Raw genomic sequence first — 12,096 nt, 5'->3', positions numbered from 1 at the left:
ATGAATGGCGATGCTTCGTATTCGGGGATGTGGACAATATTCGTTTGACCTAATCCTACCTTCAAGATAAAAGTCTCCAGTCAAATCATAATTAACTGACAAATTCTGATTTCTGTGATCTTAACTATCAATACGTTTATCCAATTGATTTATACGAGCTATTTTAAAATTGAAATCGAATCAAAGTGGCAACACTAAAATCCTGAGTGGAGACTCCGCATGATGTGATATCAGCTTTTGCATCCGCCCGGGCTGATATAAAATTATGACGTCATAAACTGTTATCAGCCCGGGCGCTGATATGAAGGCGCAGATAGCGCTAGTATCACAATAGCAAAGTGTGCTCATTACCAAAGAAAAAAGTGTTATAATAATAAAAGAATATATGATTATTTTAGGTGCAGAGCTAATTACAGCAGTTGTTAAGGAAAACAACATGGAAGCGTTCATGTCGTTAGAAGACACTTTCGTCAAAGCATATCCACATTATAAATCGTCATGGAGACTGTTACATATAGTCGCTGTATATGGAACGGCAGAAATGATAGTCTGTATGATGAGATGGAAAAGAATCGACTGGGATAGACAACATACTATTCATGAAGAACTGTGTAAACTGGCTTTGAAATCCGTAAACGTCAAAGAAGCGACAGCGTTATATTTAGCAACTTGTGTAGATAGAACAGAGATAGTACGATCGTTAGTCAAACTTGCCGGAGAAGATAGCATTAGGTCATGTTTACAAGGATTGACATTTAGCATTGAAATGGAGCATGTCTTCATGCTGGAACTAGCTGATCGACTCAGACAAAAACATGCTGGCCTGAAGCCAACCATCGTCCCAGGCCATCAAAACGAAGGTAACGGTACACGTTCACGAGTGTTCATTGTATACTCGGTATCTGTTGTCCAGACTGAAGACTATGACTTCAATGGACTAGGACTGGTGAAGCTCCGGAACCCCTATGTTTTAAAGAAAGCGAAAACCTCTTCATCGGGTGAAACCGTCCTATCACAAATGGATGCACAAAGAGTGAAAGAAGCGATTCGAACCCATTGTGATCGTCTTTGGCTTAGACATAGCAATTTGAATATCATTACGGGAAGGTATGTGAAAACGAATAGAAATGGATCGAATAAAGATGAAGCATGTGTTCTCCTGTATTGCAGCACCAAGGGCGTCATCCCGCTAGGGGAAGAGGAATTTCCAAGGACACTCTGTATAAAAAACGACAACCGTATCAATGTAGTTGTCCGGGAAGGTTTCTTTAGGTTCGGAGGCTATATGACAGATTCAAGTTCTCGTCGCCATTCTACTCTAAAAATGGGCTGTGAAATTGGACGATTAACACCCCAGTATGATGCCAGTGGAAATCGTATTCCTAATAGTTGCGGAACCCTTGGTCCCTTCGTGCTATACAACAACAATCCTGGATTTATATCCTGCTCACACGTGTTTTTTGATATGCCCACAAATGCATACGCTTTGAATTTTTCGGCACAACAGATAGTTGAAGTAGTTCAACCATCAACTGATTCGACGGCTTCTGTCAACAATACTGCTTGTGGAGTTGTAGCGAGAGCTGTCTTCGCTCCAAACCATCCCACTAGTATTGATGCCGCTGTTGTAGTACTTACCGATCGATCTAGAGTACCTTCTGCTGGTCACTTCTCAAATCAACACCGGAGTAGTTACATAAACGCAGGTACTGTGTTGTCTCTTTATTTTTCATTGTTTATTTTACATCGTTGAAATATTAACTATACAAACTGCAATACAACTTAATTGATACTCAGTTATAACTGATCAGTAGTGTAGTAATTTTTAGATAAACACAAATGATAGCATTAGGTTTCTGTTTTCATTGTATATACACTGATTATATCTATATACTTTTAAATGTCTTCTGCTGAAGAGGTTCCGTAAGTAAAAGGTCAAGTCTGGGGTTGCGTACAGGTAGTAAATCAAAATGAGGTTGGTATAACCCTGGAATGGTAATTCATGGTCAATAGTTTGAACACATAGTGTTATCTTTGGTCTTATTAGATCTTTTAGATTTCAGCGTACAATCAAACATCAATACATTTCTATCACTCACTTTTGTTAACAGGATTTAACGAACTTCCCGAATACAACAACGCATTAACGCTTGGAAGAAGTGACGTAAACACATTGCCGTCTAAACCAACTGTGATTAAATTCGGAAGCAAAACTGACGTCACAAGAGGAGCACTGAGTGTAGTCGGTACTGATGTTCGGCCATTTGCAAAAAAACTAGGTGTTAGTGGCAGTTCTGATAAAGTATTGATGAAAAATCAGTATTTAGTTACAGGTATCTATCCGAGTATGGACTTTTTCGATGGAGGCGATTCTGGTTCTGCAGTGTTTTGCCAAGACGTCAGCGGACAATTGGTATGTGTCGGAATGGCAATCGGACATTGTGTCTTGAATGACTATCCATATAAAGCTGGAATCGTGACACCAATAGATGCTATACTTCAAGCATTGGGTCCCAATATTACCCTCGCTACATTTCCATAAGTTACTTATATCGATAGCACGTTTTCTTAAAAAAAGTATATGTTTGACTTTAATTTATTTGTGAATTTGTCTTACGTGAAAACTCTAAGATATTGTCCGTTTGGCTGATAAAGTAAATTTTATAGCAAAAAAGCATAAATGAAAATGTCTATTTACTTGCAAATTTGAACTAGTTGATAAGTTACTTTGCTTTTGGTATTTTTGGTATTTGCGCCATTAGTGCTTTATTCTAAATAGGGCATAGCGCCATGGAGTCTAATCAGGACGCAATTAATTATTTCAAATATTTTCGTATATAAAATAAGAAGCCCAAACTGTTCAATGATGGTAATGGTGTAAAGTAAGTAACTTTTGTAACTGAAAATTAGAAAACAAATAATCACTCTGTTCCTGTTTTTGATAGTGAAAAAATACCATTCGTCGGCGGTAGAGCATCTTTAAAATGTTGAATGAAATAGAGAGTATATTTAGCGACTTTTATTGACTCTCGGAAGATGGATGTGTGGAAACTTAACAAGTAGTTTATTTTTTTATAAAACTGTATCATTATCCATATAGAAAAACTTAAATGAATCATTTTTTATATTTTACTAATGATTTTGAATGTATGTCACCTTATTAGCAAACTTTCTGTGATAGTTACCTTATTAATTATTTTGTTGATGATTTTATATTTGTATTTACTTATAACATTTTTGTGTCGAACATTGATTTATAACATTTTGTGTCGAACCAACTTAACATATATTGATTGCAGTTTTTCATGTTGATAGTAACGGGATTTTACATTGATTAGACATGTCTCTACAAAAATGTATCACATGTATTTGATATACAAATTTTAATGTTACCGTAAATATTATTTTTTTCGAACGTATAACTGACTTTGGAATATTGAAATTATCGACGAATTGCTTCTTAATCAGTTGAACATTTAAAATTCACAAACGTTTGGATAAATATAAAGAAGAAAGAGATTAATATGTACAATTGTAAACCTAACTCATACAAATACTGAAAACTGCTTTGGGACCTAATAAATTTATCATTTTGAGCAATATTTATGATTTTTTTGGTACTTAGAATGGAAAAATTCCTACCATTTTGGGTGTTGCATATATTCTGAGTGTATAAACTGTTTCAATATTGAAATTATCGATCAATCACTTCTTTATTAGTTGCACATTTGAAATTCACAAATGTTTGGAAAAATATAAAAAGACAGAGAAGAATACATAGTTCATTAATCTATGTTTTTTTTATCTTTTTTATCTTCGTTTTTTTTTTTTTTATATTTTACATCTAGACTGAAAAGAATTCCTAGCGATTGCCTCATTACATATGTGTTAATTATTATGGACTCATCAGAGTGGTGTCCCTTTGATGATACGTAATTATCGTTTTATATGATTTGCCTGTTAGCTATTTGACAAATTTGTATTACGACTTGTGTTTAAAACTGATATACGTGTGAGATGATGTGCTTAAAGGGACAATTCAGTCGAAGAGAACATTAAAATGCACATATATCGGAAACAAACCAGTTCTAATGGACATGAGATTAAATGGTTTTCATGTGATATTCCAGAAAAATGTGTTAAGTGTTCAAATTCGCTTGCTGTCCGCCATTACTTATTGTGGTCGGATGTCTTGTATGCCGAACTCTGGTCGTGTAATTATGCAACTCTTCTATTAGATCATTACACAAATCGTCTATACAGTACATTAAAACACGGTTATAACGAACCTCTAGGAGCCAACAGAATTGCTTCGTTATAAGCAAAGTTAGTAATATTCATGTTACAACCAACGTATTGGAACCTTGGAAGTTTCTAGTATAGCGGACCCCGGAAGTTTAGAAACATAATAATCAGTGCGCATGTCAGAGGTTGCTACGGATCATGTAAATATGTCGCCATTTTGAATCACCGCTTCGAAGAGCCGACGGGGGTTCGGGGGTGAAACCCCCGAGAAAAGAAAAAAAAACAACTCAATTTTACATCTTGAACTCATCTTAACTGTTTTTGTAGCATTTTAAATATTTAAAAAACAATTCTAGGACGTTTGAAAGGAACTTTGGCCTCAATGTGATCTTCGATAATGTTTGGACCATGGCCAGCACATGTGAACACCGATTCGCTGTCTTTTCCATGCCAAATTTTCCTCTGTTGAGCAATATTTACCTGACAAACTGAAAAATGATCCAATTTCAATAAGCCAGTGGATGGATATTGCCACGTTTTCATTATTTCTGTCATATATCCTTCATTCGAATCGTCACCATCGTAAACTACACGTGTACTGATGTTTACAAATAAAATCAAAGTCCGTAAAATCACTCATTGCGCATGTTCAGCGCGTGCTCGGCTGACAACCAAAACGAAATCCCGAATTTTTTTCTCGTACAGTCTACAATGTTTTCCGCATGATCCTTAGTTAAAAACTTTGTTGAAAACTTCAGTTTTTTAACCAAAAAAGGACACGGTAAGCTCAAATTTTAACATTTTTTTGCATAAAAACCCATATTTTTAATTTTTGACCGCCCGCTCACGCGGTCTCTATATATACAGGTCGCCGTCAATAAACTCGTGATATTTCGCGGAAAAAATGGGGTCCGCTATACTAGATGTGTTCCGTAATATTCATGTTACAACCAACGTATTGGAACCTTGACGGGGAATGAAAATTACATTGTTATAACGATTTATTCAATGTGTACATGTTCGTATTGTCTAAAATAATCAAGTTGTCAGTGGTAATGTATTCTTTTGTTTAACGGACGTGATATTGGCTCGGGTATTGGTACAGCGTACATATTATACATTCTTAATTGTATTGCTATACTATTTGGAATGTCAAGAGTATCAACTAAAATCCTTAGCAATGACGTGGCCGCCACAGCCGCCATCTTGAAAACACATTTTGAACTTCTTCTCAAGTTCTACCGGTGCGATTTGGCTGAAACTTGCATGAAATGATCCTGATATGGTCCTAACAAAGTGTTGTTATTTTTTCGGGTTGATCCGAATTCCAAGATGGCAGCCACAGCCGCCATCTTGAAACATATTTCGAACTTCTTCTCTAGTTCTACCGGTGCAATTTGGCTGAAACTTGCATGAAATGGTCCTGACATGGGCCCGGACAAAGTATTGTTACACTCTCTGGTTGATCACAAATCGAAGATGGCTACCATGACACTATATCTAATTAATTTCCTATATGTTAAGGCCCTTGGGCCTCTTGTTTGAAATAAAATTTGTTGAAAGAAATTGAAAATGATCCTGACATGGTCCTGACAAAGTGACACCATATATAATTAATTTTACTATTGCCAAGGTAGTCAGATGACCGTTAAGGCCCTTTGGGCCTCTTGTTTGTTGTGAAATCGCGATGCTACAAGCGCTTGATTGCCATGTGCTTTATTTACAATGTGAATCTTTCCAATGACCTGAATTAGACGGGGTGCATTCGATTGCGCTCGATTAACAGTGTAAGGTGCGTTTGAATAAGAATGTTGGGTGCGTTCGATATACAATATTACCTTTTACCAGCAGATGAGCTAAATGCGTAATTTTTCACGTTTGCGCGTAATCGCGTAAAAAAGGTGTCAAATGCGTAACAATTACGCAAAAAGCGTAACAGTAAACAGGTCTGGGTTATGGAGAGAATACAAAAATCAGGATTGAGGTTGAACAAGGACAAATGCGAGTTTGGCAAATCACATATTGAATTTTGGCCACGTGATCAGCGACAATGGAATATCGCCAAATCCAAAACGTGTCGAGGCCATTCGTGATTTGGAATCTCTGAGAGATATCACTGAACTGCGTCGTATTATCGGAATGATAAACTACCTCGGGAGATGTCTACCTGACCTCTCTACCATTATGAAGCCTATGACCGACTTGCTCAAGTCCGACCAAGTTTGGAATTTGACAACTATGCAACAAAAAGCAATTTGATGACGTTAAAGAAAAAGCTTACAGACACACCAGTACTTTCTTTCTATGAAGCAAATAAGCCTATAGTAGTCAGTGCTGATGCAAGCAGCTATGGACCTCGGTGCAGCATTATTTCAGCAGGATGGGGATGAATTACAATCACATTTTGTTCACAAACATTGACATCTGCGGAACACAAAATATGCTCCAAATAGAGAAGGAGTGTCTCGCGTCATGTGGGGCTTGTGAGAAGTTTGAGAGGTATCTAGTTTGGCTTAATACCTGGATTCAAAATCCTGACAGATCACAAACCGTTAGTACCCCTTAATGAACAAGCAAGATCTTGACAAAACACCGCTGCGATGTCAACGCTACTAATGAGACTACGCCGATTCAATGTCACAGCTGAACATGTACCAGAAAAATTATTAGTCGTACCAGACAACCTGTCGCGCCAGTCCCATGAAGTCACCAGAGACTCATGTTGAAATGGAAGATGACGTAGAATTGTATGTCAACTCTGTCAAGTCATGTCAACCTATTTCAGAGGAGCTATCCAGCATTCGGCAAGCATTGGCTGATGACAAATATGCTCAGAAAGCAATTCACTTTACAAAGCTAGGATGGCCAGATCGTATAACAGACCTGGAGGAAGGAATGGAAGGATACTTCGCAGCACGTGGTGAGTTAACGATATCAGACAGCCTACTGTTGTACAGAGATCGGATCGTCATACAGGAATGTCAGAGATCTGAGGTCCTTGAGACAATACACGAGGGACACCAAGGAATAGCGAAATCTCGCGAACGCGCTGCGACATCTGTATGGTGGCCAGGAATCATAAGGATATAAAGGCAAAAGTGGAGAACTGTCAGTTTCTGTCAAACACATAGATCATCACAGAGGAAAGAACCTTTCATAACAAAACCATTACCTGGACGTCTATGGGAGAAGATATCTGCAGACTTGTGTGACTTTGAAAACAAAAGTTATTTGGTGGTCATGGACTACTTTTCAAGGTATTTGGAACTTGCATACTTACCTAGTACATCCAGTGCTAATGTCAAAGGAAAGCTAAAGAACATCTTCGCGCGTTGAGTAGAATTTGTGTCAGAGATAATATTCTGCCGACTCATTGCCAGATCAAACCTATCATTATCATCGGCTGATGTGCTAATATCAACATTCCAGGCTCAAAATCGCCAAAAATAATTTCAAATTAAATTGAATAACCGATTTTTACGCTATGGCAAATCAAATGATATGTGTCGTTCATTTCATGTGATAATAAACAGATACAAATTTTAATCATTGTTATTAATATTTGATTTTCAGAGTTGAGTGAGAATTAACTGACCATTAATTTTACTATTATTTTCAGACATGAAGTGTAATAGGAATAAAACCACAGCTGTTATAGTTGAGCTTGCTAAGCTACAAAAGGAAGTCTTGGCTGAAAGACTGAAAACATCAGTTTTCACCATTTCTACAGATGGTTCCACAGACGAGAAAAGCAAGCAGTTTCCACTTGTCATTAGATCCGTCGATCAAACTTCTTGCACTGTGAACTCTGAGCTGCTATCTGTCCCAATACTGTGAAGGATCAGCCACACGTACTATCCTTCCCTTTAAGTAAAATATTTTTCCATGAAAATATATTTTATCTTTTTGTTAAGCTATTTTAGCAAGTTACAGTTTGTTTCTTAATTTTCATGTAACCACAGATAGTTATTTGTAGGGAAGGGTAAATTGTACTAGCAAACTTCCCTAACTTAAGATAAATATATGATTTCCATATAACGTTTAAATTATTTAAACAAGATGAAAATCGAGGAAATAAAGATAATGCAAGGACATTGCAACAAAACGGTATGCTATATGAAACAAGATGGTAGATCACAATGTGTTAATTTTAATTCAAAATTGATGCATCAGTAATCTTAATTCAATATTATTGAATATTTTCTTAATGATCAATGTGATTTTACTATTAAAACAAATTTAATCATAAGTCTCCTGATTTTGTCTGGATTTCTGCTATTGGGATTGTAAGCCGGCACCAAAAGTTTGCAGGTATTGACAATTTTCTTCAGTTTTCATTTTAAGGTAAATAATCTTTCTGATAAAGTATTGAAACATTGCGAAACCAAAATTTGATATCAAATTAGGAGGTTGTCATTTAGTATTAAATATTTGTAATATATGCGTATTCATGCAATTTTCAGGTATTTGACATTGTTTTTACTGCGTAATCAATACTCCTCTTAACTGCAACACTGTTACAGTTACTAGTATGTTACAAATGTGTTTTTTATGTAGGAGAGAACATTTTTCGTATCATGGATGAAGAAGTAAGAAAGTATGGGATTTCTTGGGAAAAAACTGTATTTCCTTTGGAAGTGACAATGCCAGTGTGATGGTGGGAAGACATAAAGGTGTGTTTGCCTTCTTAAAGGCAAAAAATGAGGGATATGTACCTAAGTGGCTGTTGCTTACACTTAGTGCATATTGCAGCTAAGAAGGCTGTACAAGCTGCTCTTCCTCCTATCGACGATGTCTTGGTTGATAGCTTCTATTATTTAAACAAGAGTGAAAAGAGGATATCAAAATTCAAAGAAATGCAAGACATGTGCGATGTGGATCAAAAACGGATGCTCAAGCATGTTTTGTACAAGATGGCTAAGCATCAAAAGGTAAGTCAATGTGGAGTAATTTTAATTCAAAATTGCCATGCAGTATTGTAATTTTCAACTTTTGTCAGGTTTGCATTCAATAATAATTGAATATTTTCATTACATGATAATCATGTTAATGATTGATAACTACAGCAGTTATTAACACAAATTTAATACCATAAGTCTCATAGTTGGATGCATGTGTCCCATATGTGTCTGGAGCGTCCTTCTTGCTAATTGGGATCCCTTGAAAATATTTTCAAAGAGGAAGCTGGGCGGCACCAAAAGTCTTCGCAGGTAAGCATGCATTCATAAATTTCTTCAGATTTTCATTTTAAGGTTCTAAAATATATCTTTCCTGATAAAGTCATTGAAACATTGCGAAACCAAAATTGATATCAAATTAATGTTGTATTCATATTAACTAGTATAAAATATGCGTATTCAAATTTGATATGAACTTAACTATAAATAATTGATATTTTTTCAGAAGGCTACCAAGTCAATGGTAAAAAGGTACCACAAAGTCAGCAGATGATAAGAAGTCACCATCAGAACCAGAGATGTTTACACCATCGTATGCAGAGAAAAAATCATCTGCCATCTTTGAGTTTGCTCGGTCACCAACCAATAAACTCTAATGTCCTCTTCTTGAACTACACAACCAAAATCTTTGATGAATCCTTTCTCGCCTCCAAAGTGAAGATCCGAAAGTCCATGTCAGGAGGAGTTTCTGCAAGTTTTGTTAGGGCGGTATTCAGCAGGTTTGTGAAGCCCAGTGCCCATGGGTAAGCCATTACTTGAGGTACAGTATCGCATGCCGTATATCAATTAAGTCAAACACAGATCTTGTTATTGGGGAGGAAGCCAAGTCCTTTATTGAGAATGCGGAAGGTCATTACCTCAAAGAAAAACGCATTGAAGAGTTCTATGGTAATGTGGTAAAATACTTCCAAGAGCTATGCCAATATCTGCTGCTGAAACTACCTCTAAATGACCCTCTTTTGATTGCTGCTGAAGTGATAGATGTGAAACTGCAGTCTTCATCAAAGTTGTCTCATTTGACATTTTTCTGAAAGAGGTTTTCCAGATCTAGTACCGGAAATAAAATGGTTTTTTTTGGTCATTTATCTCTTTAAAAACCCTGCATTACTACCATTCTGATCACAAAAAAAAAATCAGAATATAGAAAATAATGATAAAATTTATCTCAGAAAAAAAAAACTTTTTTCGATATGGCGCATTCGATCAAAACCTATATGTTCTTATTAATCGGGGTGGGGCTTAGGGCATAAAAAAGATTCAAGATTCTATACCATGCATGCAGAATATATATATAATTCTAAAAATATCAAGTCTTATATTTAGTGTGTACTTCTAAAACGTGTCCGTTTTCTTCCATCGCATGCATTTAACCATGTGAAAATAATCAATTTAGTAACTACAGTTAGAAACTATTCAGTATTCACTAGACAATGTAAGTATATTATGTAAGTAATGCTAATTCACACGACTACAGTCCACATTCCCGTGAAGCCAAATTGTCTGCAATTCCGTCTGCGGCTCTCTGAGGTGTAAGCCATATTCCAGCTTCCAGTTCAAAATAATCAAATCTGAGATCGGTAGTTGTCGAGTGATCTGGAAGCGGGTTACACCCTCTTGTGGATTAAGTTGACATGTGAAGGGGTCCATGCTAAACCTTTTACAATTTAGCATGAGGTAATCACCAGTCCTACATATAGACCTAGACATAAGAATAATCTGCAGCTAGTCGCCATCTCGTCTCATGGTCTGTTCGCGGTAATCTCTCAGAAATCTAGGTCTCACAAAAAGCTTAAAAATCACAGGCTATAGATAAAGGGAAACTACTCGTCCTGCTGTATCTAAACAATGGAGAAAATTATCCTATATTGTGATATAGGTCATTGTGTATATATATAGATAGGGCCATGTTAATTGAAGAAATAATTTCATCTATAGTGATACAGTTTTGATATCGGCAATTCCCATTGGCTAGAACTAAAACGTCAATCAAAATACTGCTGATATGGAATCACATAAGCATTGACTTGTATATCTTTTAGCGCCAAAATTATTTTATGACACTTTTGGCGCGACTCCCGTGAAACTAGCCGTTGACTTAAAAAAACGAGATCAACTATGGCGGGAAACATTTCCTATGGGGTTGTAGACGTCATCACGACCAATAAAGGCGTGAAGCTGACGAGTACAATTTCACCAAAACTGAAATTAGCGGTTAACAGGTTCGAGGCGAACAATGCGTTATATATACATCTGGCTGGGAGAGGGGAAAAGTTCAATCTATTGAACAGAGTGGTCATAAGGATTTGTATTTCAATCAGATTGGGAAAAGTTAAGCCTGTCACGGACATAATTTGAGGATCTAATCACAATAAAAGGACAATTGGATGAAAAGCTACATCTACTTGAGGATGTAAGTATACACCTAAATAGTTTAATCATATCTTTTATTTATTTAGTCATAATGATAATAATATAAAATTTTCACGTGTGATGTGAATTTTCAGCAACCACAGAAACCGGTTTCGCAACAATCTAACCAATCACAGCAGCAACAGCTTCAACCCATACAGCAGGTGCAAGTTGCCTCTGGTTCTACGTCACAGCAGACGTACTTAAAATCTTTGCAGGGTATGCAGACTTTACAACAACAACAGCAGCAGCAGCAGCAGCAAAGCACGTGGGTTGATTCCCAGTTCTTGCAGTGTTTGTTTGTTTGATTAATTAATGTCCTATTAACAGCTATGGTCAGTCGGACTCAGTTAATAGAGCTAGACGACTTAGTTTGTTTTAGAGTACACATATCTGATATGAATGTAAAACGAGTAATAAATTCAGAGAGACAAATTGTTTTAAAAGATAAAAATTACGACGCTGCACATTTGAATTTAGTAAA

General features: G+C 36.4%; 1 protein-coding gene across 1 annotated transcript; it reads left to right on the top strand.

Annotated features, from left to right (window-relative positions):
- The first annotated feature begins 385 nt into the window (after positions 1-385).
- LOC138305779 (uncharacterized) lies at positions 386-2,542 on the top strand. Its single transcript, XM_069246049.1, has 2 exons — positions 386-1,706; positions 2,112-2,542. The coding sequence occupies exons 1-2, from the start codon at positions 386-388 to the stop codon at positions 2,540-2,542; spliced, it is 1,752 nt and encodes a 583-aa protein (XP_069102150.1).
- The last annotated feature ends 9,554 nt before the right edge of the window (positions 2,543-12,096 follow it).

This window comes from Argopecten irradians, chromosome 13 (genome assembly GCF_041381155.1).
Source record: "Argopecten irradians isolate NY chromosome 13, Ai_NY, whole genome shotgun sequence".
Lineage (NCBI taxonomy): Eukaryota > Metazoa > Mollusca > Bivalvia > Pectinida > Pectinidae > Argopecten > Argopecten irradians.
This window is presented reverse-complemented; position numbering and strand designations above follow the sequence as displayed.